Source organism: Bufo bufo, chromosome 2 (genome assembly GCF_905171765.1).
Source record: "Bufo bufo chromosome 2, aBufBuf1.1, whole genome shotgun sequence".
NCBI classification, from domain to species: domain Eukaryota; kingdom Metazoa; phylum Chordata; class Amphibia; order Anura; family Bufonidae; genus Bufo; species Bufo bufo.
Window position 1 is genome coordinate 195563899 of NC_053390.1, and position 27093 is coordinate 195590991.

The 27093-nt window shown below is 44.5% G+C and overlaps 1 protein-coding gene across 2 annotated transcripts; it reads right to left on the bottom strand.

The window, feature by feature from the left end:
* Nucleotides 1-1991: 1991 nt before the first annotated feature.
* LOC120991400 (synergin gamma-like) lies at nt 1992-25719 on the bottom strand. 2 transcript variants are annotated; one of them, XM_040420218.1, is made up of 6 exons: nt 25561-25719; nt 16897-16947; nt 14037-14133; nt 10613-10773; nt 4915-5022; nt 1992-2558 (listed from the first exon to the last, which is right to left on the bottom strand). In XM_040420218.1, the coding sequence occupies exons 1-6, from the start codon at nt 25579-25581 to the stop codon at nt 2397-2399; spliced, it is 600 nt and encodes a 199-aa protein (XP_040276152.1). In that variant the 5' UTR covers nt 25582-25719; the 3' UTR covers nt 1992-2396. The 2 variants fall into 2 exon arrangements, with proteins under 2 accessions (XP_040276152.1, XP_040276154.1); XM_040420220.1 differs by lacking the exon at nt 16897-16947.
* Nucleotides 25720-27093: the final 1374 nt, after the last annotated feature.

The following is a 27093-nucleotide window of genomic DNA, read 5'->3' on the forward strand; positions in this document are numbered from 1 at the left end:
AAAATTTCAATCTTTCATGGACTCAATATGCCCCTCACTGAATACCTGGGGGTGTCTTCTTTCCGAAATGGGGTCACATGTGGGGTATTTATACTGCCCTGGCATTCTAGGGGCCCTAAAGCGTGAGAAGAAGTCTGGAATATAAATGTCTAAAAAATTTTACGCATTTGGATTCCGTGAGGGGTATGGTGAGTTCATGTCAAATTTTATTTTTTGTCACAAGTTAGTGGAATATGAGACTTTGTAAGAAAAAAAAATAATAATTCCGCTAACTTGGGCCAAAAAAATGTCTGAATGGAGCCTTACAGGGGGGTGATCAATGACAGGGGGGTGATCAATGACAGGGGGGGTGATCAATGACAGGGGGGTGATCAATGACAGGGGTGGTGATCAATGACAGGGGGGTGATCAGGGAGTCTATATGGGGTGATAACCACAGTCATTGATCACGCCCGTGTAAGGCTTCATTCAGACGTCCGGATGCGTTTTGCGGATCCGATCCATCTATCAGTGGATCCGTAAAAATCATGCGGACGTCTGAATGGAGCTTTACAGGGGGGTGATCAATGACAGGGGGGTAATCAATGACAGGGGGGTGATCAGGGAGTCTATATGGGGTGATCACCACAGTCATTGATCATGCCCCTGTAAGGCTTCATTCAGACGTCCGGATGCGTTTTGCGGATCCGATCCATCTATCAGTGGATCCGTAAAAATCATGCGGACATCTGAATGGAGCTTTACAGGGGGGTGATCAATGACAGGGGGGTAATCAATGACAGGGGGGTGATCAGGGAGTCTATATGGGGTGATCACCACAGTCATTGATCATGCCCCTGTAAGGCTTCATTCAGACGTCCGGATGCGTTTTGCGGATCCGATCCATCTATCAGTGGATCCGTAAAAATCATGCGGACGTCTGAATGGAGCTTTACAGGGGGGTAATCAATGACAGGGGGGTGATCAATGACAGGGGGGTGATCAGGGAGTCTATATGGGGTGATAACCACAGTCATTGATCATGCCCCTGTAAGGCTTCATTCAGACGTCCGGATGCGTTTTGCGGATCCGATCCATCTATCAGTGGATCCGTAAAAATCATGCGGACATCTGAATGGAGCTTTACAGGGGGGTGATCAGGGAGTCTATATGGGGTGATCACCACAGTCATTGATCATGCCCCTGTAAGGCTTCATTCAGACGTCCGGATGCGTTTTGCGGATCCGATCCATCTATCAGTGGATCCGTAAAAATCATGCGGACGTCTGAATGGAGCTTTACAGGGGGGTAATCAATGACAGGGGGGTGATCAATGACAGGGGGGTGATCAGGGAGTCTATATGGGGTGATAACCACAGTCATTGATCATGCCCCTGTAAGGCTTCATTCAGACGTCCGGATGCGTTTTGCGGATCCGATCCATCTATCAGTGGATCCGTAAAAATCATGCGGACATCTGAATGGAGCTTTACAGGGGGTTGATCAATGACAGGGGGGTAATCAATGACAGGGGGGTGATCAGGGAGTCTATATGGGGTGATCAGGGGTGATCAGGGGCTAATAAGGGGTTAATAAGTGACGGGGGGGGGGGTGTAGTGTAGTGTAGTGGTGCTTGGTGGGACTTTACTGAGCTACCTGTGTCCTCTGGTGGTCGATCCAAACAAATGGGACCACCAGAGGACCAGGTAGCAGGTATATTAGACGCTGTTATCAAAACAGCGTCTAATATACCTGTTAGGGGTTAAAAAAAACACATCTCCAGCCTGCCAGCGAACGATCGCCGCTGGCAGGCTGGAGATCAACTCTCTTACCTTCCGTTCCTGTGAGCGCGCGCGCCTGTGTGCGCGCGTTCACAGGAAATCTCGCGTCTCGCGAGAGGACGCGTATATGCGTCCAGGAGGAATGAATCAACCACCTCCAGGACGCGTCTGTGCGTACAGCGGTCCGGAGGTGGTTAAAGATAATACAACCGGATCCATTCATAACGGATGCAGATGGCTGTATTATCAGTAACGGAAGCGTTTTGGCTGAACCCTGCCGGATCCAGCAAAAACGCTAGTGTGAAAGTAGCCTAAGATATTGTGGCCCCTTTATTCTTGTGACTTGTAAGGGTCCCAGCCCATGGGCCCCCACACGATGTTTCAAGGAAATGTCAAGATATAAATTATTAAAGTATATGTTGCACACGTATATCACATAAAATAATAGCCAGGACCAAACTGAACATACGTTCTATTCCTGCACTATATCTTGATGTCCTTTTAGATGTTCCCCTTGAAGTTTCATTGCAGGCACATGCCTTGTTTGCTCCATATGTTAAAAATATGTAAAATTTTAAGAAAGTATAATAAATTATTTTATTCTTGAGTCCATAAAATCCTAAGATCTTCATGTTGTCATAACTCATCCTTTTTTAGTTTCACACAAGAAGAGCAGCTACTGTGACAAGCCAGAACTGGTAGAGCAGGGTCCACACAGTGGAGCCAGAAGTTGGCACAACTGGGGTGATAGGAACGCCCTTCAATATTAAGCATGCTGGTATTTACTTCAGATGGGTGCTAGAAAAAAATGAAAAGAGAAGTAACAGTCTCAAGTTTTTAGCAAATTATTGACTGGCCTAAAATCACAAGGAAATTTAGTAATTTAAAAGGGGTTATCCACACCCTGTAATGGCCGCTAATGCCTGGGCCCCTCATATAGGTTATACTTACCCTGCTCCCCGGCACCCGCACTGCTTCTGATCCCCGCACGGCCGCCCATGATGCTAGGGACGCTCATCCCCGTCGCAGCCTGCTATTGGCTGCTCCCCACCATCACCAGATGTTTTGATCCGCACGACAGGGATAACAAGCGACTCGGGGAGCGGGGTAAGTATAACCTATATGAGGGGTCGGGGCATTAGGGGGGGATCATTATTCATTAGGGGTTGGATAAGGCTACTTTCACACTGGCGTTTTGAATTCCGTTTGTGAGATCCGTTTTAGGGGTCTCACAAACGGTTCAAAACTGATCAGTTCAGCCCCAATGCATTCTGAATGGATAAGGATCCGTTCAGAATGCATCAGTTTGCCTCCGTTCCGCCTCCATTCCGCTCTGGATGCGGACACCAAAACGCTGCTTGCAGCGTTTTGGTGTCCACCTGGCGATGCGGAGCCAAACGGATCCGTCCTGACTTACAATGTAAGTCAATGGGGACGGATCCGTTTTCACTGACACAATATGGTGCAATTGAAAACGGATCCGCCCCTATTGACTTTCAATGTAAGTCAGGACGGATCCGTTTTGACTTAGACTTTTTTTTAAAAGAATAATGCAAACGGATCCGTTCTGAACGGATACAAGCGCTTGTATTATAGGTGCGGATCCGTCTGTGCAGCTACAAGACAGATCCGCACCAAACGCAGGTGTGAAAGTAGCCTGACCTGTTTAAAATATGAATGAGTCTAAGGGCTCTTTCACACCTGCGTTCTTTTCTTCCGGCATAGAGTTCCGTCGTCGGGGCTCTATGCCGGAAGAATCCTGATCAGGATTATCCCCATGCATTCTGAATGGAGTGAAATCCGTTCAGGATGCATCAGGATGTCTTCAGTTCCGGAACGGAACGTTTTTTGGCCGGAGAAAATACCGCAGCATGCTGCGCTTTTTGCTCCGGCCAAAAATCCGGAACACTTGCCGCAAGGCCGGATCCAGAATTAATGCCCATTGAAACGCATTGATTCGGATCCGGCCTTAAGCTAAACGTCGTTTCGGCGCATTGCCGGAGCCAACATTTAGCTTTTTCTGAATGGTTACCATGGCTGCCGGGACGCTAAAGTCCTGGCAGCCATGGTAAAGGGGAGCGGGGGAGCAGCATACTTACCGTCCGTGCGGCTCCCGGGGCGCTCCAGAGTGACGTCAGGGCGCCCCAAGCGCATGGATCATGTGATCGCATTGGACACGTCATCCATGCGCATGGGGCGCCCTGACGTCATTCTGGAGCGCCCCGGGAGCCGCACGGACTGTAAGTATACCGCTCCCCGCTCCTACTATGGCAACCAGGACTTTAATAGCGTCCTGGGTGCCATAGTAACACTGAAAGCATTTGGAAGACGGTTCCGTCTTCAAATGCTTTCAGTACACTTGCGTTTTTCCGGATCCGGAGTGTAATTCCGGCAAGTGGAGTACATGCCGGATCCGGACGACGCAAGTGTGAAAGAGCCCTTAAAGGGCATCTGTCAGTAGATTTGTATCTATAAAACTGGCTGACCTGTAGCAGGCACACTTGGCAGCTGAAGGCATCTGTGTTGTTCCCATGTTCATATGTGCCCACATTGCTGAGAAAAATTATGTTTTAATATATGCAAATGAGCCTCTAGGAGAGACGAGGGTGTTGTGATTACTCCTAGAGGTTCTGCTCTTTCTGAAACTGCCACGCCCTCTGCCTTTTGATTGACAGGAGCAGGCGTTATGGGGATTTCCATGCCTGTCACTAGTGCCATTACCAGCAATGTTTACAACTAGGAGATGCTATTTGGCCAGGAGTGGCACAAATGGCTGAGATGAGAATAACCCTTTAAAGGGGTTTTCCACGACTTTTATATTGGTGGTCTATCCTGGACATAGGTCATCAATATCTGATCACCGGGGATTCGCCCAAACCCCCCCCCCCCAGCACCCTTTGGCGATCAGCTGTTTTTCAGTAGCTCCAGCCCTCCACAGCTCCTCTGTAACCATCTCCATCCACTACAAAGGGGCAGCTGTGTAGTTCTGGTGCCTATTTCTAGTCCCAGAAATATTGAAAAACAGCTGATCTGCAGGCGGTCTGGGACTCGGACAACTGCTGATCAGATGTTGATGGCCGATCCTAACGATAGGCCATGTCTTGGAAACCCCCTTTTAAGAAAAAGTCTAAACAAGTATTTCTAGATCACTCACCTCCTCCACTGGTCTGTCCAGCAAACAAACCCCACAACAACTCTGAAGACATGGTCTTGAGTCAGAGAATGCGCCTTGAGCTGCATAATCTAAAACCGATGACGAGGGCTGTAGAGGTAGAAACAAATTACACATTGCTAGAGGTGATTAGACGTACGCTTCTTCCATGTGATACACAAGCTGAAAATCTTGAGTCACCAAACAGTGATGCATTTATTATTTTCATGATGTCACAGGCAGACTGAATTAATGAGGAATAAAAGAATTATCTCTGCGTTTACATTTATTGGCTATCCTTAGGACAGGCCGTCAATATTAGATTTATTATTGGTGGGCATCTGACCATTGGCATCCCCACAGTCAGCTACTTAAAGGATTTGAGCCATAAACTATTTTTTACTCTAAAGTGTATTGTCATCCATTCCTCAGATTTTTTTTTTTATTTACCTCATTTGCAGTTTTCTCTTATCCCCTGTGCTTGAATCCTACTTCCTGGTTTGTCATGTGTCTACTGTCCCATCATGCCTGAGGGCAGATCATGTGACACTAACCACACCCCTTGTTCTTACCAGTCAGGCTTCCTACATTACAAGGCTCCAATGCAGGACTTAACCGAAAATTAAAAATGTTTTGCCACAGGGCACAATGGTAGAATATTAACTTTACAATAAGACAGTTTTGATACATGGTGGTATTTAGGGAAAGCGATATAACAGTGATATCGTTTGGGCAGGATAAGTTTATATTAGTGGCACAATCCCTTTAAAGGGGTCGTGGTGTATGGTTGAGCACTGCAGCCTCTTCATGGTTTACATTGGTCTGGACATTGGTTTGTACTGCTCCACGCCATACTTTTAGAAGCATTGGTGCAGGGTATTGCTGCTTTATCTTATTTACCTGGGGCAAAGCAGGCACAAGTTACAAAGTTGTGAAAAAGGTCATTGCTTAGACAATGAAAATTTCACATATGCCCATAACTCGCCATGCTCACGATTCTCTTTATGGAATACAAAATTCTAAAAGACGGCAAGTAAATGGATGGGAGTGTAGCTTTTCTTTGGAGACATATGGTGATCCCAGTGTAATATTACCCCTTTATAAATCCCTCGTAAGGAATATTTGATTCCGTTTTGGGCTGCATATACTATTAGGGATATGGGAGACCTAGAAATGGTTCAGAGACGGGCGACTTTTAAATGGAATGGAAGGTCTTATAAGGAGGGGCTTAAAAAATTGGGTTTTCTTCAGCAAAAAAAAAAAAAAAAAAAAGACTCGTTAGAGGTGATCTTATTATCTTATTATGTATTAAATATTAATGCATGTGTGGTCAATACAAAGAGCTGGCACAGGATTTATTCATTCCAAGGACTTTGGGAACATTCATTACATGTGGAGGAAAGCTGATTTAGACATCAATACAGGAAAGGATTCTTTATAGTTAGAGTACTGAAACTATGAAATGTTCTTCTCCAAGACCTAGAAGTGGCAGATACTATGTCACTATTTAAAACATGTTAATTGCTTATAAATATAATAGAAAATGGCTTTGAGGGTTATAATTAATCTGACAATTAATGTTATATAATTAGTATGAGAGGATGAACTTGATAAACTGGTGTCTTTTACAACCTGTGTAATATATAGGGTAGGCTCATATATTTGTGAATTGCATCACTTCGGGTACAGCCACATGCAGGCATGAGATTCAGCCGGTTTTCTCCGGTTCTGCAGATCCAGTTGTTAAAATTGCAGCCGGATTGGAGAACCGCGTTACCGGCTGAATCCTGATCTGGTGCTCTAGCGGAGGGCAGCTGGAGATAAGCGAGCATGTTGTGGAAGCGCTCATCTCCCTACATTCATCTTTATTGCCGTCCTCAGGTGGATGCTGCGATGGGGCAGGAAAGAGGTGTCTCCCTTGCCTGTTCCTCTGATAGGCTGCAGGCCTAGTGTCTGCAGCCTATCAGAGGCCGGCAGAGGTGGCACAATGACGTAATTTCGGCACCTGAGCCGGGCAGCGTACCGTGTGGGACACAGGCCGAAAGAGGTCTGCATCCCATCATTGCCACCGTGGAGAAAAGTATGTGTTTTAGTTTTTTTTCTGTGGCACAGCGGCGCACTATAGGAGGAGAGGAGCACTATGGGGGCATCTTATATTGGCACATCATGGGGGAAACTATGGGGGCATTTTATACTGACACATTATGGAGGGCACTACAGGGAAGGATAGGGCAGAACTTGAAGCACTATGGGGGCATCTACTTGGGGCTGTAATAAGGGGCATCTTATACTGGCACATTATGGGCGACACTGGGGGCATTAAGAAGGGGCATTTATACTGGCATATCATGGGGGCATCTATTGGGGGCACTAAGAAGGGGCATTTATACTGGTACATTATAGGGGCACTATGGGGTTGGGGAGACACTATGGGGCATATTACACAGGCACATTATGGGGGCACTATGGGGAAGGGGAAGGAGCACTATGGGGGCATCTTCTTGGGGCACAATATAGGGACATTTTATGCTGGGACCTTATGGGGGACACTATGCCCCAACAATAATGTCACCACTGTGCCCCAGAAGTAATAATGCTCCCATAGTGCCCATAATAGTTATCATGTTCCCCATAGTTCCCTAGTAGTAATTGGGAGACATAATGTTTACACTATTAGTGTCAGGGACACTTAGCTGGGCACAGTTATTTTAGGGCAGTGTGTGCCAATAATTATTGAAGGGCACTATCTGTGTGGTACTAGTATTATCAGGGGGTTTGTCTGTTACTGCTGGATAGTATTGGTGAGCACAGCAGGCACAGTATTGAGGGTACTATCTGTTTGGTACTAGTATTTTCAGGTGTTCAGTTTCTGTAGTATAGTATTGGGGAGCACAGCGGGCACAGTATTGGTGGTACTATCTGTGTGGTACTAATATATTCATGGGGACTGTTTCTGCAGTATAGTATTGGTAGCACATCGGGCACAGTATTGGAGGTGGCAGGATGAGGTGTTCAGAGGGTAGGAGGATGGTGGAAAAGTAGGAACCTAAGATGTCTTGTTAAACTGCAGAGACGAGAGATGGGTGAAAAATCATCATGTCTGAAAGGAGAAGATGAGGAAAGAAAAGGTCTACTGTACATCAGAAGAGAAGTCACTGGATGTAAGAGATATGTCGCGCTGTATTCTCCTGTATGTTTGATAGCTCTGAATACTGTATAATGTGTATGCAAATATGTCTTTAATGGTAGGCACAAAATGTGTATAAAATGTATATGGTGTAGATAAATTTACTGTAAGTGTAGCCTATGTGTAATTCATATACTGTATGGTGTATCATATATAGTTGTATATTGTATATGTGATGTATTTATGTGATTGTAGTGTATACATGATATATGTGAGGGTAGTGTCTATATAGTCTGTTTATGTATGCATACAGGGGCGTAGCTATAGGGGGTGCTACCAGGCCCAGGAGCCTGAGGGGGCCCAAAGACCCTTGTGGTGCAGAAGACACCAGTATTATAGAAAGTGCATGCTGGTCAAGTTACACCTCTGGCTCAAGAGGGTGCCGTTTAAATTTTTGCCTCGGGCAGCACGAAAGGCTTTGTGCTTCCTGCCCCTGGCCACAAAGCACTGAGGGAAGGGGGGCCCCAAGCTGAACTCTTGCACCAGGGCCCATGAGCCATTAGCTACGCCCCTGTATGCATACCTCCCAACCGTCCCGAATCTGGCATAACTACTGTGTCGGGGGCACAATAGAGACTAGGCAGGATTGGGACATGTACAGATAGACATTGGGTGGAGTTAGACGAGTAGCCTAGTGTTTTAAAACACTTGCGCGCCGCTGATAGTTTAGCTCCTTAGGCTTTTAAAAAGTTGGGCGGTATGTGTGTGTAGTGTATATATGGTGTATGTATATGTAAATATGTGGAGTAGGAAATCTGTTATTAAATATTTGAATCCCACCCCTGGCAACATGTACATATTTTTTTTTGTAGTTTTTGAAGCCAAAACTATTCAAAATGAGGAAAATTACGGTAGTTTTTGTCCTCAATACTTTCTCTCCGTTTATGATCCACACCCGATTATGGCTTCAAAAACTGCATTAAAAAAACCTGAACATGTGGCCTTACCCTTAGGGCTCATTCAGACGGCCGTATGCTGTCCGCAAAAATGCAGATCCGTTTTATTGTGGATTAGATGCTGTCCTATTCACTTCTATGGGGCCCTTTTCTTCCATTGCACGGCTCAGTAAAAAAAATTAAACATGTCTTATACTTGTCAGTGAAATTCAGGACATGACCCCATTGAAGTCTATGGGTCAGCACAAAAACGGAATGCAATCCGTTTTTTAGCGGACATGCTGAACTGTCCGCAAAAAAACTGATCCGCATTTTTGCGGACAGCATACGGACGACTGAATGAGCCCTTAGGGCACTGTATTTTCATGCACAGCAGGTTTATGGCCGAAATTTCTGTGATTGTCTCATTTAGGCCTCATGCACATGGCCGTTGTTTGGGTCCGCATCCGAGCCGCATCCCACTTCAATGGGGCCGCAAAAGATGCGGACAGCACTCCGTGTGCTGTCTGCATCCGTTGCTCCGTTCCGCGGCCCCGCTAAAAAAATATAACCTGTCCTATTCTTGTCCGCGCTTTGCGGACAAGAATAGGCATTTATATTGACGGTCGCCCGTTCCGTTCCGCAAATTGCGGAAAGCACACAGGCGGCTTCCGTTTTTTGCGGACCGCAAAAAACGGAACGGTCGTGTGCATGAGGACTTATTTGAATGGTGCTTGCAGAAATCCATGCAGAAACAAACCCATTCAAATGTATGGAATTACTTTTGGCCCAGAAATTTCTGCAACAAATCTGCTGCGTGAGAATTCACTGATCATGTAGTGAAGACATTTCCTCAAAGCTTTGTACCATCATTCCTTATGATGGGATGACTCATTTGAAGTGTTTTAGGATAATGCAAATTCCTAAAATATAACCCAAATCACCTCAAGCACATTGCATTTGCTTCATATCTGCAGGTATTAAGGTTAAATATTTCACTTGTTCTGCATCTTTATAAGAGCGAAACAAAAAAAATAACAGGTGCCAGAGCCATTGCGTAACTGATGTGATGACGCCTGACCCCATTAACTATGTTGATTTGTGTCGGGTTTCCAGCAAGGAGCCTGGCATTTTACCAGACAAAACAGAGCATCATACTGCTCTATATTGTCTAGCTTTTTTAGGCCTATAGCACACGACCGTGTGGCTTTTTCTGTATTTTGCGGTCCGCAAAAAACGGATCTGCAAAAAATACGGATAACATCCGTGTGCATTCCGTTTTTTGCGAAACGGAACAGCTGGCACCTGATAGAACAGTAAGATCTTTGTCTGTTATGCAGACAATAATAGGACATGTTCTATCTTTGAACGGAACGGAAATACACGAAACGGAATGCATACGGAGTACATTCAGTTTTTTGGCGGACCCATTGAAATGAATAGTTCCGTATACGGAACGTAAACGGAAATAAAAAACCGTTTGTGTGCAAGAGGCCTTAACGGCATCAGATCCTTTAATATACCTGTGGACGCAGTCTTATACTGTCCTGTATAATGTAAAATGTTGTAGCTGTTGTAGATTGTAAGCCCAGGGTCCACTCTCCTGGTGCTATAATAATAATTACGGCAATATTCTCACCAGTGTCTGTAATAAGCTTGGAGAAATAGACAGGAAGGCCTGCAAATTATTCCATGATAGCTCGATGTCCCTGAGGATTAGTCGTAATCGCTCACAGTCAATGTTTTGTGTTCTCATCCCTCCTTCCATGCGCTTTGACAGCCTGTAAACTTCTACTACTCCTGCAATAGCAAAGTTACAAAACATCAGTATAATAAGATGGACTCTATCAATAATCTGACAAATAGTTTTAAAGCAATTTTCTTGATATTCTTGGGACACTATGTAACGGTAGATATTTAATACAGTACCTAGTTGATACATTTTTGACGTTTTTGACCATGTGTAGCACTCAATGCAGACACACTGTATATTTAAAGTGACATTATTACTATCTCCTATCCATTTCCGACATCTGTAATCGGAAGCAGGCATGGTGGTCAAACAACAATGCAGCACCAGGCAAAGTTCCTGTATATATTGGCAATTTGCCACACTGCCACGTTAACCCTTTCAGGACTGGGCAATTTTCCATTAAAAAAAAATTTCATTTCCGTTTTTTATTCCAAGACTTCCCAAAGCCATAACTTTTTTTTATTTTTTCATTCACATAATATAATTTCTTTTTCTTTTTTTTCAGGACAAATTTTACTTTCTTATGGCACCATTTATGGTTGCATACAATGTAGTGGGAAGCGGGACAATAATTCCAAATGGGATGGAATGATTAAAAAATAATAATAATTCCGCCACCATTTTTTTTTTTTTTTACAGCGTTTCCTATGTGTCAAAACTGACCTGTTAATTTCATTCTCTGGGTCAGTACATCGCATTATTCTAACCCCTATAACTTTTTTATTTTTATGTGTATGGAGCTGTGTGGGGCGCATTGTTTTCAGGGCGATCTGTACTTTTTATTGATACCATTTTGGGGTGTGCATGACTTTTTGATCACTTTTTATTAAAAAAATTTTGTGGGAGGTGAAGTGACCAAAAACAGCAGATTGGCCAGTTTGACTTTTTTTCCTGTTTTGCCGTTTGGGATAAATATTTTTATATTTTTATAGTACAGGCATTTTCGCAAGCAGTGGTGCCCATGATGTTTATTTGTTTAATTGTTTATACATTTTAACCTTGGGGAAAGAGGGGTAATTTGCATTTTAATATTTTTTAAAATATTTTTAACCCATTCGCTAACAGCGCCATACATGTACGGCGCTGGAGAGATGTGTGAACATGGCGCCCACTCGCACGTGCAGCGAGCATCATGGCTGGTAGACCTCTGCTGTTTCATACAGCAGAGCCCTGCGGCTAATTACCGTGAATTACCGCAATAATGCCGATCGCGGTAATTAAATGCTTTATATGCCGTGACCAAGTGAGGTCACAGCATCTAAATGCGCAAAAACCAATGGGGCATCGGTACTTGTGCTGAACACTTTCAGCCTCGCTGATGAGGCTGAAAGTGTTCATGCTGCAGGTCAGTATAAGAAACGAGCAAAATTGACTTTCAATTCAATGGCAATTTTAAAATCCCTGAAAGAACAAAATTAAAAATTAAAAAACATAATTAATAAGCTCATATATCAGCCACAAAATGATCACAAAAAATAAAAAATATAAATGTTAAAAAAATATATAAAAAGTATAAAAGTGTAAATCACCCCCCTTTCTGTTGATTAAAAAATAAATACCTAAATAACAATAAATATAAACATCATGGGTATCACCGCGACCGAAAACTCCCATGCTATTAAAATAGAAAAAAAAATTCCAATACGGCGAAGGGCATAACGGAAAAAAGGGTCAAAATGGCCGATTTTACATTTTTTCATTGCTTCTCTTACCCAAAAAAATTTAATAAAATGGGATCAATAAGTCACACACACACTTCAAAATGGTATCAATAAAAAGTACAGATTGTTCTGCAAAAAATGAGCCCCTAAACAGCTCAGTAGACATAGGTATAAAAAAAAAAGGTATAAAAAAAAAATCTTAAAAAGTTTAAATGTATTTTTACACTATTTAGACATAAAAAAAACTATACATAATAAGTATCGTTGTAATTATACTGACCCAGAGAATGAAGGGCATGGGTCAGTTTTGCCATAAACGAAACGCCGTGGGAATAAAACCCGTAAAACGGTGGAGGGATTGCGTTTTTTTCCAATTCCACCTCAAAAATAAGCCCTCATACAGCTATGTGACCAGAAATATAAAAAAGTTATAGCTCATGGAAAATATGGAAGAAAAATAAAAAACGAAAAAACCTCCGGTAGCCTTTTTATTCTCTTTTTAATAGTTTTCCGATAGAACTTGGAAAGCAATTATTAGATTGCTTCTCTCATAGACTCCAATGCATTAGCACTTTTTATTTTTACTGGAATTTTTTAAAATTTAATTTAATAAATGTGTTTTTTTTATTTTTTTACCACTTAATAGTCCCACAAGGGGACTATAACAGACAACATTTTGATTGCTTTTAAAATACAATGCACTATCCCTATAGTGCATTGCATTTCAATGTCAGTACATCACTGACATTGACCAGCAGGCTGCACCAGAGAGGCACAGCCTGCTGGAAAATACTCAAGGCTAGCTTGGGGCCTATATCAGATTCCAGCCAGCCTTTAGACACATTGGCACCCTGCGATCACATTTGTGGGGTGCCTATAGAAGACAGAGCTTTACATGCGGAGGGTGCCCATGCCCGCGGCATGTAAAGCGCTAAACAGCCCGAATCGGCACTCCTGCTGGTCCTGGCTGTTAGAACAGTAGTGCAAGCTCTCATGTTAGAGCCGAGTCCCCGCTCCCCGCTGCACTCCCCGCTCTCCGCTGCACGGGGGACCCCTAAGTGACAGCTGTAAAAAGGTGAATGGTTGGTCACTAAGGGGTTAAACTACTAACAGGCTGTCCAGGTAAAATATCTGATAATGGCAAACATTTCCATGATGACAGGTTCTCTTTAACAAATAGGGCTCATGCACACAGCCGTTGTGCGGCAGTTCCGTGCATTGGGGACCGCAATTTGCGGTCCCCAATGCACAGGCAACATCCGTGCAGCGGCCAGGACGGATCAAGACCCATTCAACTTGAATGAGTCCGTGATCCGTCTGCACAGTAAAAAAATAGAACATGTTCTTTTTTTTTGCGGTGCGGAGGCACGGACAGAAACACCACAGAAGCACTCTGTAGTGCTTCCGTGGGTTTCAGATCTGTGCTTCCATTCCGCATCACACCGCATCTCCCGAATTGCGGACCCATTCAAGTGATGGTGGGTGCACACGGCCGGTGCCCGTGTATTGCGGACCCGCAACGGCCAAGTGCATGAGCCCTTAGGCAAATAAACAGTGTTAGCCCTGTTATTGCTGTAACCCATTTCTATCAATGATTATACTGTAGCACCCAAATCTAATAGACAGTCCTGAGAAATCGAACGACTTGCCTGATATATAATCTCCTCCTCGAGGTGACAGAAGCACTTCGCTGCACACCGATGGTTGACTGATACTGCACAGTATTTCATTGGCCTTCTGGATCACCTTACATTGAAAAGAGAACAGTGTTCATGTCTAGTCTTCTACTTCAGTAACTTTATATAATACTTTTATTGTGCAATTCACAAATGCATATGAAAATGCTCGAGGGATTGCCTGGTTTGTGTAAAACGAAGGTTTTATTCTGAGAGGCTATGTAATGCAGGGCTTCATAGGGGATGCAAGTGACTGTGCATTCACACATAGCAATTATTGGTGGCAACTGATCAAAAAATTGTAAATGCCGCAAAATTGTCCTATGTACAGGGTGAAAGACAGAGACAACTGGCAAACTCTCTAAATTTACATAAACAACATACATTAAAAAATCACTACACATGGTTGTTTTTTTCTTTTTAAGAATTAAAGGGGTTGTCTCACTTCAACAAATGGCATTTATCACGCAGACAAAGTTAATACAAGCCACTTACTAATGTATTGTGATTATCCATATTGCCTCCTTTGCTGGTTGGATTCATTTTTCCATCACATTATACACTGCTTGTTTCCAGGGATTATGACCACTGATGGTGGCTGGGATGGTAGCGCTGTGCATGTGTGTGTCACGACGAGGTGTGGGAGGGAACACCACACCAAACACAAGAGGGGAAGAGGGGGGAAGGTATCTGGCCTAGAAGCTAGGCAGAGGAAAATGTCACCACCTAATGAATCTTATCCCTAGCCCTGACTGCTAACCGAATCAACGGACCTCAGTGGTAGGACCGTTCATTCACTGGAACCTAAAGCCTGACTTACCCTGTAATGCCCTGAGGTAGTGATAGGGCCCAAAGACGACCCGTTCCTTAAGCAGAAGGAAGAGGGGTCTTGACTCAGACCAGATACCAGAAGGCAGGGGAAACAACACAAAACAAATTCAAAGGAATGAGACACTTAACTCCTGAAGTAGAAGAAAGAGCAGAAACACCAGAGGAGACAACACACAACAGCTCTTCCACTTGCAAATGAAACTATACACCGCAAGGAGTGAAGGGAATAGCCAGACTTAAATAGTAATGACCACTATGCTGCACCTGACTAGCGGTGTGGTCATTACCATCAACAACAAAGTGAAAGAGGCTGTCAGATGACCTTCTAACACCTAGCCTGGGAGTGACCGTAACAGCGTGTCCGTGAGCACTCCCAGGGGATTGCAAGGTGGTCATAACCCCTGGTTACGTGCAGTGGCTTTTATTATCTTTGTCTACATGGTAAATGCCATTTTCTTAGGTGAGACAACCCCTATAACGAACTAAATTGTATTGCCGATCACTGATGTTATCGTCACTGCTAACATATAGATGGAGCAAGAAAAGCGTGACTGCCAGTGTCCCAACTTAGGATACAAGCTTTAATAATGTATGTATGCAGTATAAAGTATACACGTGGAGCTCTTTCCACCATGTTGTGTTGCTGTTAAATCCCAATATTTTCAGTTTATACTGTACAACCACTTTCTGCATTACATGTCCAGAGTTAAGCTGGTAATCACAGGGTGTCCTGCTACGTTTTTATCATTATTGAGGTTGGAACCACTTTGTAATTGAAAAAGTACAGGATGCCATTAAAATCAAACTTACATTAATCTGAAAGGATATCAACGCTGGAGGAGGCTTAGGCTACTTTCACACTTGCGGTAGCCTTTTCCGGCAGACTGTTTCGGCGGGGGAACAACCTGCTGGATCAATGCTACCACAAGTCCACCGTGCTGCCGCAGGTCCGCTCCGGCCCCATTCACTATAATGGGGCTGGGCCGGAGGTCCGGCCACAGCACAGCAAACATGCCGAGAGGTGGCGGGGGCAAAAACTACTAGTGAATGGGGCTGGAGCAGACCTTCGGCGGCACGGTGGACTTGCGGTAGCACAGATCCAACAGGTTGTTCCCCTGCTGGAACAATCTGCTGGAAAAGGCTACCGCAAGTGTGAAAGTAGCCTTAAAGGCTATGTACACCTTTCAGAGGCAATTTCTGTTTATGATTGTATTTTGCTTATTTTTGGCTAAAAATGATATTATCAATTGTCTTTATTAAAAATATTGAGCTGTTCTGTCACAAAGGGTTAGCTGTTTTTCTAGCTGTGTGCATCATACATTGTGCCAGTCATCTAATAAACCTTATCTCTAAATTACTAAGAGGTCATAAATACATATTTAAGCCACATTCTTATCAGTAAGATAAGAAGTGAGTTATAATGAGTGTTTATATTGTCAGAGAGCAGAGATAAGGAGCCAGTCAGCTCCCCAACTGACAGAAAAGAGAGATAATCCACAGGCAGCTTCTAGAGCATCTAAGCTAAGTACAGGAAAAAGGGCTGCAAAAAAGATTGATTTTAAGCTTAAAATGAGTACAATGCAATAATAATAATAATAATAAAAATGCCCCCAAAGGTGTACATAGCCTTTAAAGGGCATCTATCAGCAGATTTGTACCTATGAAACCACTCCCTCTCATTTTGGTTAACAGAGCCAGGTGTAATGATGTTTTTACTGCCTGCCCCTGTTAATCAAAGTGGAGATGGTGCGGCAGTTGTAGAGAGAGCTGAGCCTCTAGGTGTAATGACAACACCCCCATTGCTCGTAGAGGCTCATTTGCATACATTAAAACATCATTTTTCTCAGCAATGTGGGCACATATGAACATGGGACCAACACAGATGCCTTCAGCTGCCAAGTGCACAAGCAACAGGTCAGCCAGTTTCATAGGCACATAACTACTGACAGATGTCCTAATAGCAATAACACATTTTAATATAAAGTCATGTACACATTATTACCTTATGGATGTTCTTCAAGCAGGTCTTCAGGTGAGTAGTGCATGCATCAAGCTAAAAAAGAATAAAGCTAAAATAACACAATACAAAATAGTATTGTATACAAGAATGTGTGTGCCTACAACTAGTTTCTACTCAGCTGGTAATTACTTCAGTTTTGCCTTTACATTGACATCTAATGGTAAATGGTACGTGTTAACACTTTGTGTCACTTCCTTCAGAGATCAGTTGTTTTTGATGGGTGAAAAAGTCCTGCAAAAAGCACTTTTTCTCTAATAAAAAATAACTGATCTCTGATGGAACTGACACAAACTGATTATAACAGATGCTCAAAATAATGGATCATTTATTTTATTTTTTAATTCAGTACTTGTGACAGAGGAGAAGAACGGAAAACTAAACGATTATGTGAACCCTGCCTTATGCAATACAATGCATTATATTGTCAGTGCTGTATTGACAGTCACCATCAGGCAGGCCTGGGGCTTTCATTAGGTCCTGGACTGCCTTGTAAAGACATCGGTCCCCCGTGATCTCATTCATAGGGTGTCGATGGGGATGGGAGACAGAGGGAGTCTGCTTCCTCTGTAACCACTTAGATGTAGCGGTCGCTATTGACCACAACATCTAAGGGGTTAAACAGCCCAGATCGGCACTTGTATTTGGAGATCTAGCGACATGCCATTATAGGGGCTGTGCCAAGTTTTATAATTATAGCAGGGTTAACAGCCAAACAAAACTCAATATTTATTACACTGATTCTTCGGTTTACAGAAACACCCCACATGTGGTCGTAAACTGATGTAAGGGCACACGACAGGGCGCAGAACAAAAGGAGCGCCATATGGTTTTTGGAAGGCAGGTTTTGCTGGAAGGGTTTTTAGATGCCATGTCCCATTTGAGGCCCCCCTGATGCACCCTTACAGTAGAAACGCCCAAAAAGTGACTATTTTTGGGTACATATGATTTTTAATTGTTCTATATGGAATAGCCTTCCTGCAGAAGTGGTAGCTGCAAATACAGTGAAGGAGTTTAAGCATGCATGGGATAGGCATAAGGCCATCCTTCATATAAGATAGGGCCAGGGGCTATTCATAGTATTCAGTATATTGGGCAGACTAGATGGGCCAAATGGTTCTTATCTGCCGACACATTCTATGTTTCTATATATTATGTTTTGTGTGAGGCAAGGTAACCAAAAAATTGCTGTTTTGGCACTGTTTTTATTTTTTACAACATTCATCTGACAGGGTACAGTCGTGGCCAAAAGTTTTGAGAATTACATAAATATTGGACATTGGAAAAGTTGCTGCTTAAGTTTTTATAATAGCAATTTGCATATACTCCAGAATGTTATGAAGAGTGATCAGATGAATTGCATAGTCCTTCTTTGCCATGAAAATTAACTTAATCCCAAAAAAACCTTTCCACTGCATTTCATTGCTGTCATTAAAGGACCTGCTGAGATCATTTCAGTAATCGTTTTGTTAACTCAGGTGAGAATGTTGACGAGCACAAGGCTGGAGATCATTATGTCAGGCTGATTGGGGTAAAATGGCAGACTTGACATGTTAAAAGGAGGGTGATGCTTGAAATCATTGTTCTTCTATTGTTAACCATGGTGACCTGCAAAGAAACGTTGCATAAAAATGGCTTCACAGGCAAGGATATTGTGGCTACTAAGATTGCACCTCAATCAACAATTTATAGGATCATTAAGAACTTCAAGGAAAGAGGTTCAATTCTTGTTAAGAAGGCTTCAGGGCGTCCAAGAAAGTCCAGCAAGCGCCAGGATCGCCTCCTAAAAAGGATTCAGCTGCGGGATCGGAGTGCCACCAGTGCAGAGCTTGCTCAGGAATGGCAGCAGGCAGGTGTGAGCGCATCTGCACGCACAGTAAGGCGAAGACTTTTGGAAGATGGCCTGGTGTCAAGAAGGGCAGCAAAGAAGCCACTTCTCTCCAAAAAAAACATCAGGGACAGATTGATCTTCTGCAGAAAGTATGGTGAATGGACTGCTGAGGACTGGGGCAAAGTCATATTCTCCAATGAAGCCTCTTTCCGATTGTTTGGGGCATCTGGAAAAAGGCTTGTCCGGAGAAGAAAAGGTGAGCACTACCATCAGTCCTGTGTCATGCCAACAGTAAAGCATCCTGAGACCATTCATGTGTGGGGTTGCTTCTCATCCAAGGGAGTGGGCTCACTCACAATTTTGCCCAAAAATACAGCCATGAATAAAGAATGGTACCAAAACACCCTCCAACAGCAACTTCTTCCAACAATCCAACAGCAGTTTGGTGAAGAACAATGCATTTTCCAGCACGATGGAGCACCGTGCCATAAGGCAAAAGTGATAACTAAGTGGCTCGGGGACCAAAACGTTGACATTTTGGGTCCATGGCCTGGAAACTCCCCAGATCTTAATCCCATTGAGAACTTGTGGTCAATCCTCAAGAGGCAGGTGGACAAACAAAAACCCACTAATTCTGACAAACTCCAAGAAGTGATTATGAAAGAATAGGTTGCTATCAGTCAGGAATTGGCCCAGAAGTTGATTGAGAGCATGCCCAGTCGAATTGCAGAGGTCCTGAAAAAGAAGGGCCAGCACTGCAAATACTGACTCTTTGCATAAATGTCATGTAATTGTCGATAAAAGCCTTTGAAACGTATGAAGTGCGTGTAATTATATTTCACTACATCACAGAAACAACTGAAACAAAGATCTAAAAGCAGTTTAGCAGCAAACTTTGTGAAAACTAATATTTTTGTCATTCTCAAAACTTTTGGCCACGACTGTACATCATGTGCTATTTTTATAGAGCAGGTTGTTACAGACGTAATGATATCAAATATGTCTACTTTGTTTGTTTCAGTTTTACATAATAAAGCATTTTTGAAAAAAAATAGTTTTTGTGTCTCCATTTTCTGAATGCCATATTTTTTTATTTTTCTGCCGATTGTCTTGTGCAGGGGCTTTTTTTGCAGGAAGAGTTGATGTTTTTATTGGTACCATTTTCGGCTACATATCATTTTTTTATTCATTCATTATTACACTTAATGGGGCAAGGTGACCAAAAATTGGCTGTTTTAGCACAGTTTTTATTTATTTTTACAGCGTTCATCCGAGGGGTTAGGTCATGTGACATTTTTATAGAGCAGATTGTTATGGACGTGGCAATACTACCTAATATGTATACTTTTTATTATTTATTTAAGTTTTATACAATAATAGCATTTTTGAAACCCCCAAAAATGATGTTTTAGTGTCTCCATAGTCTGAGAGCCATATCTTTTTTTATTTTTTGACCGATTGTCTTAAGTAGGGTCTCATTTTTTGTAGGATGAGGTGAAAGTTCGGTGCTATTTTAGGGGGCATGCGCCTTTTTGATCGCTTGGTGTTGCACTTTATGTGATGTTAGGTGACAAAAAAAAATTTGCTACTTTTTTTATTCTTTTTTTCTACGGTGTTTAGCTGAGGGGCTAGGTCATGTGATATTTTTATAGAGCAGGTTGTTACGAACGCAACAAACCCTAATATGTCACTTTAACACAATAACAGCATTTTTTAAACAAAAAATGTTTTAATTTCTCCATGTCCTGAGAGCTATTGTTTTTTTCTTACGATTTTCTTATGTAGGGGCTAATTTTTTGCGGGATGAGGTGACGATTTTATTGGTACCATTTTGTGGGACATACGCCTTTTTGATCACTTGGTGTTGCACTTTTTGTGATGTAAGGTGACAAAAATAGCTTTTTTTGACACACAGTTTTCATTTATTTATAAATTTTTTATAGTGTGTATCGGATGGGATGAATCATGTGATATATTTATAGAGCCGGTCGTTACGGACCTGGCGATACCTAATATGTGTGCTTTTTCTTTTTTTTCTTATAAAATCAGGGGAAAGGGGCTTTTTTTTCTTTTTTTCACTGAAGAAATCCCGCACCTGCGCTGTTCACTTCTGTATTCGACGCAGGCGCAGTGCGCCGACTACGTCACAGTGAGGAAGCTAGCATCAGGAGCGCGTCCTTTACTCACTGCGCCTGCGCCGAATACAGAAGTGGACGGTGCAGGTGCAGGATTTCTTCAGCGATCCAGCTAACTCGGACGTCACTCAAGAGGAGCGGGGCGGGCTAAACGGAGGACCTGGGCGGGGTAAATGGTTAGTAGACCGAGCCTCTAGGTGCTGAATCAATGCCCTCATAGCACCTAGAGCAGGGGTACTCAACTGGCGGACCGCGGTCCAAATACGGACCGCGGCCGCCAGTTGTCCGGACCCCGGCCATCCTTCAGAGCGCTGCTCCTCTCCTGCACACTGTGCCGTGCAGGAGGAGGAGCTTACCGGCGCACTTCCACCTGTCCCACAGCGCAGTGAGACAGGGCTTCCTCCACATGTAGCGCTCCTCCTCCTGCACACTCTGGCAGCTCTGCTCAATACAGCGGCGGGCACAGGAGATGATAGTTCTCAGCAGCGCAGGAGGAGTCTCTCCCTCCCCCCTGTGCTGCTGCTGCCCCCGCCGCTGCCAATAAGAAGAGACAGGAGGAGGAGGGGAGGGGCTGTGGCCACTGCGCCACCAATGAAGAAAACTGACCTGTATTACAAATACAGGAGGCGGGTGCCGGAATCAAATAGCCGGCACCCGACCTCTGTGACAGGGAGCTGCGATCAGCTGCAGTTGAGTTAACCCTTCAGGTGCGGTACCTGAGGGGTTAATTGTAGCTGATCGCAGCCCCCTGTCACAAAGGTCGGGTGCCGGCTATTTGATTCCGGCACCCGCCTCCTGTATTTGTATAAGAAACGTTGGTGGCACAGTGCGCCGCCCCCCCCCCCCCCCCCCCCCTAGTATAAGAAACATTGGTGGCTCAGTGGGAAGTGCCAATGAGGGTTAAAAATAATAAAAGAAAATTAACTCACCTCCTCCAGTCCATCGCGTAACTGCCGGTATCCAGTTCTTACTTCTTTCTTCAGGACCTGTGGTGACGTCACTGAGCTCATCACATGGCCCATTACCATGGTGATGGATCATGTGATGAGCTCAGTGATGTCACCACAGGTCCTGAAGAAAGAAGTAAGAACTGGAGACCGGCAGTTACGCGATCAACTGGAGGAGGTGAGTAAATTATTTTTTAACCCTCATTGGCACTGCCCACTACACCACCAATGTTTATTATATTGGGGGGGGCACACTGCGCCACCAATGTTTATTATATTGGGGGGCACACTGCGCCACCAATGTTTATTATATTGAGGGGGGGGCGCACTGCGCCACCAATGTTTATTATACTGGGGTGATGGGGGGGCGCACTGCGCCACCAATGTTTATTATATTGAGGGGGGCGCACTGCGCCACCAATGTTTATTGTGATGGGGGGGTGCACTGCGCCACCAATGTTTATTATTTTGAGGGGGGGCGCACTGCGCCACCAATGTTTATTATATTGAGGGGGCCGCCAGACGAAAAAGTCGGACATGTAGTACTTTTAGTCTGGCGGCCTCTCACCGTGCTGCGCCGTAACTCTGCCCCCATCCCCATTATAGTCGATGGGCACAGAGCAGCGGCACGGCGAAGTAGTGGCAAGATGGATCTGACAGGGTGAGCAGCCTGTCGGATCCATCCTGCTGCAAGTGTGAAAGTACCCTTACTAATGAGCGCTTCCATCATGGAACGCCCATTAGTACAGCCTTTAGCTCCACCGCTACTTGTGCTAGTAAAAAAAAATATATATTATTACGGTACCTCCACCTCCATTTGCTCACACTGTGGAGAACACTCCCTGCTGACTAGAAGCTCAGGACAGGACCTACAAGACGTCATCACGTTAGAGCACCGGTCCTGAGCTTGCAGTCAGCAGCGAATGTTCACCGCAGCCAGGTGAATGCTAATTATTATTTTTTTTTTGCAAAAGCAGAGAAGGGGGGCAATACTCTTACTGGGGGCACTAATGGGGACATTATTCTTACTGGGGCACTAATGTGGCCATTACTAATTCTGGGACTTACCCGGGGCGCTCCACTATAACGTCAGAGCGCCCCACGCGCATGTATCACATGATCGCATGGCATCTTTACTGTTGGCGTTCAGCTCGGACCTTCACCTGACTGCAGACCCTGGTATGTGGACCTTTAATAAAACTAGTTGAGTACCCCTGACCTAGAGGCTCATTCATTAGCATATTTTAAAAGTTTGTTTTTTAGGAGATCAGTGGCAGGGACACAATTATAAAGCATACAGCTATGTACTGCTGACATTCGCACATCGCTAATGTCAGTCAGCTAGATAACAGAATTTCTGGTGATAGAAACCCTTTAACACTAGTGTGAAACTAGCCTTAGGAAAGCAAGAACCTTCCTTATAGGGCCTCTGGGAGTGAGCCTTCACAAACTGACTACGATCCAGGATCAAGAAAATAGTGTACAAAGCAGAGAATGTCAGAGGGGGTCAGGGGAGGGGACATTGATGGAGAAGAGGGCAGGAAGAGAAATACATATGGGTCCGAACACACTCAGCGAGCCTTTTCATCCAACATTAGGCCCACAAATATATCTCCCTCAGGGCCCCCTTCCTCTTCTGCTTCTACTACTTCTTCCTCTCTTTCTAGGGCTCATGCACAAGGCCGTAGTTTTGGCCCGCAACCGATCCGCAGTTTTTGCGGATCAGATGTGGACCCATTCATCACAATGGGACAGCAAAAGATGCGGACAGCACACTCGTTTACTGTCCGCATCAGTAAGTCCGTTTTGTGGACAAGGGCAGGCCATTTCTGCTGGAGAAAAAACAAATGCCAGCAGGCTCTCAGCCAGTATCCATGTTTTGCGGATCTGCGATTTGTGGACCGCAAAAACGGATACGGTCATGTGCAGGAGCCCCTAGCCAAAGTCGCCCCCTTCAACTTTGGTTGTGTACCCAGGGACTGCTACAGAAATGATTAAGAATGATATGCAAGTAATTAACCTTGTCATCTAGAATTCTGACTCCCTTAGGCTGGGTTCAGACCTGAGCGTCTTTGATATGCGCGTTTAACGCGCGTTTTTGACGCGCGTTTTTTATGCGCGTTTTTTGCAATAGTAAACGCGCGTTTGACGCGCGTTTGTGTGATTGACTGCAATGTCCTATGGCCACAAACGCGCTGTAAAACGCCCCAAAGAAGCTCAAGTACTTGTTTGAGCGTAGGGCGTTTTACAGCGCGTTTTTCAGCGCTGTAAAACGCTCAAGTGAGAACCAGGGCCATAGGGAAGCATTGGTTTTCATGTGTTGAGCGTTTTACAGCGCGTTTGAACGCGCTGTAAAACGCTCAAGTGTGAACCCAGCCTTAGAGATATCAGGATTAAAGAAAGAATATCCTTTGAGAGTCAAATGGGTAAAAGATTTGAACTTATTTGCCTAGAGACTTCAATGGTCCTGTGGGTAACTGTAGCAGCAGATAGTTACTATTCTCTGGTAAATAATGAGCGGCTTCTGACTCACACTGGTGTCTCTAAAGGCTCCTGCACACAAATGTATTTTTTGTCCACATCCGGTCCGCATTTGACCCGCAAACCGTTCACTTCAATGGGGCTGCAAAAGATGTGGACAGCACATGGTTCCTGCAAGTCAGTTTCATGGCCCAGCAAAAAAAATTCCTTAGGGTCCTTAGGGTACCTTCACATGGTGCGGATTTTGTTGCAGAATTTTCTGCAACTGAAAATCAGTTCTATTCCTTTTGAATAAGGGCTTGTTCACACGACCGCTGGTGTTCCGTGCCCGTGCTGTGAACCGCAAATTGCGGTCCGCAATGCACGGGCTCCTTCCGTGGGGCAGGCGCATGGGGATTGCAGACCCATTCACTTGAATGGGCCCGCGATCCCTCCTTTCCGCAAAAAGATAGAACATGCTCTATCTTTTTGCGGTGCGGAGGCACGGAACGGAACCCCAGAAAGCACCCTGTAGTGCTTCCGTAGTGTTCCGTAACGGGCTTCCGTTCTGCATCTCAGGATTTGTGGACCCATTGAAATGAATGGGTCCGCATCTGTGATGCGGAATGACAACGGAACCGTGCCCATGTATTGCGGATCCGCAAATGCGGTCCGCAATACAGGAACGGGACACCAGCGGTCGTATGAACGAGCCCTAAGGCAGCAAGCACATGGATTTCCGCAAGCCTCATTCAGGTGAAAAGAACTGATTTTCAGTTGCGGAAATTTCTGCAACAGAATCCGCAGCCTGTGCAGGCACCTTTATGCTTGTACCTTGTCTGTATATTTTTATACTGAATTAAAAGTAATATTTCACTACTGATCTGACAAACAGACTTATGCTCATGACCGTGTTTCTGGTCTGTCCGGTCCACATTTCGTAAGGATCGCACACGGACCGAATTATTTCTATGGGTCCGCAAGAAGACAGCACACAGATGTCCACAACTGTGCGGCTGGGCTGTAAATTATCAAACCTACCCTATTCTTGTGCATTTTACGGACAAGAATAGGCTTTTTTTTTTACAGTGGATCCCGTGAAAATTGCGAGATGTACTCGGACCACATCCGTATTTTGTGGATCCCTGATTTGCAGCCTGCAAAACTGATATAGTCATGTGCAGAAGGCCTTATTCAGTGACTGTACATCATATAGATGTGATGACACGTGTGTCTGAACACGCCTTTACAGTATAGTAATGATGCAGATACTTACCAGAGAGGGTTCTATAGCCATTGCGTGTATTCCACGTGTGTGACCAGTCAGGAAGGAGGAATCACAGATATCAATCAGTTGCTGCACCCAGTGTGAGGACAGTCATATGTCTCCGTTCAGGCTCAAGTAGGCCCCATAGCTGTCTAGCCTGTCCTCGCCAAAAACAAAGCAGGTAAAACTGTGAAGGAGTGCAGCAAGTTTCCTGGGAGTGGCTGTGCTGGAGGACAAGTGACACGTTACCTGAGGGAGCCCTCCCAGGTCATTCCACTGGAGAGCTTAATGCACAGAAGAGCAAACATGGCTTACCCATAATCCAGTGTGTACTCACTTTTATCTTGGAGTATGATAACCCGCCTCTAGAGACCTTCATTCCTAGTGGTGCCTCAGGAGGGACTGCAGCTCTATGTATCACTGGACCAAGTAGAAGATATAGCTCCTTTACATAATGCCTGGAATTTAAAGGGTTGTCACCTTTCATTAGGAAACCAGACAACACTGGGGCAATAGCCTGCAATAAAGAATAGAGCAATCCAGCCAATCAATGGTCTTTTCGGTGCACCACTGAGGACAGTCAGGGGTGGATTTTCTGGGGCCCCCCCATCACACCACTAAGCTTCACCCCATGAGCCAGTTAAGCCTCGTTCGCCCACCAAGCCCCACTCTCAGCTTGGCAGTGCAGCCCAGGCACTTCTATTACTGCTCTACAGCTGGGAAGGGCCCTCCTGCAGTGGAATCTGCTGCACAGAGATACTGCGGGATTTCGTGCTCAGGGCAATCGCACTGCGCCTACATAGACGCCACACTATGTGTCTCTGTACACAGGCTACACGCTTTTCCCCGCAGCGCCTTAACGCTGTCCTAAGGGGTCTCCTCAAGAATCTTCATCTCCTCCCTTTGGTATCTTCATGCCGGTGCTGGGGCTGCCTCCTCTCCCTATTGGTCTTCTCCCTAGCTTCCTACTTCTCCCCATGGCAGCCATACACTTCATCCCACCATCTGCTTACCTGATGAAGTTTTCTTCCTACCACTCTGCCCATTTTTATCATCTTGCTGCCACTTGTTAGAGCTTCTATCTCTCCCCATTAGGTCTTATCTTCTCTCTCTGTTACCCTCTTTGGCCTCATACCTCTCCATTACCTATTAAATTACCTCCTCTCATTTTGTAGCTCATATATTACGCTATATTTAGCAATTTTTTGTTTACTTACATTTTGTTCCCTTTTTTTTTTTACTAGTGACTCTGTGACCAAGGTCTTGGAATTGACCGAAATGTCAGATACAATAGTCACATATTGCCACGGTTTTGGCCGTGACTCCTTGGGAGCCGCATACTGTTGCCCGCGGTTTTGGGTTGTAGTGTCAACCGCAGCTTGAGGCATAATGTAGTTGGCCTCAGGTGCGGTTGCCGCGGACAACAGCTATGTGTGCGGTTTCCTAGGAGTTGTGTGCGAGTATGTATGCACTTTTGTATGTCTGTGTGCACTCTGTTTTGTGTGTGGTGTGCACTGACATCTTCCCTTCACTGTGGTTGCC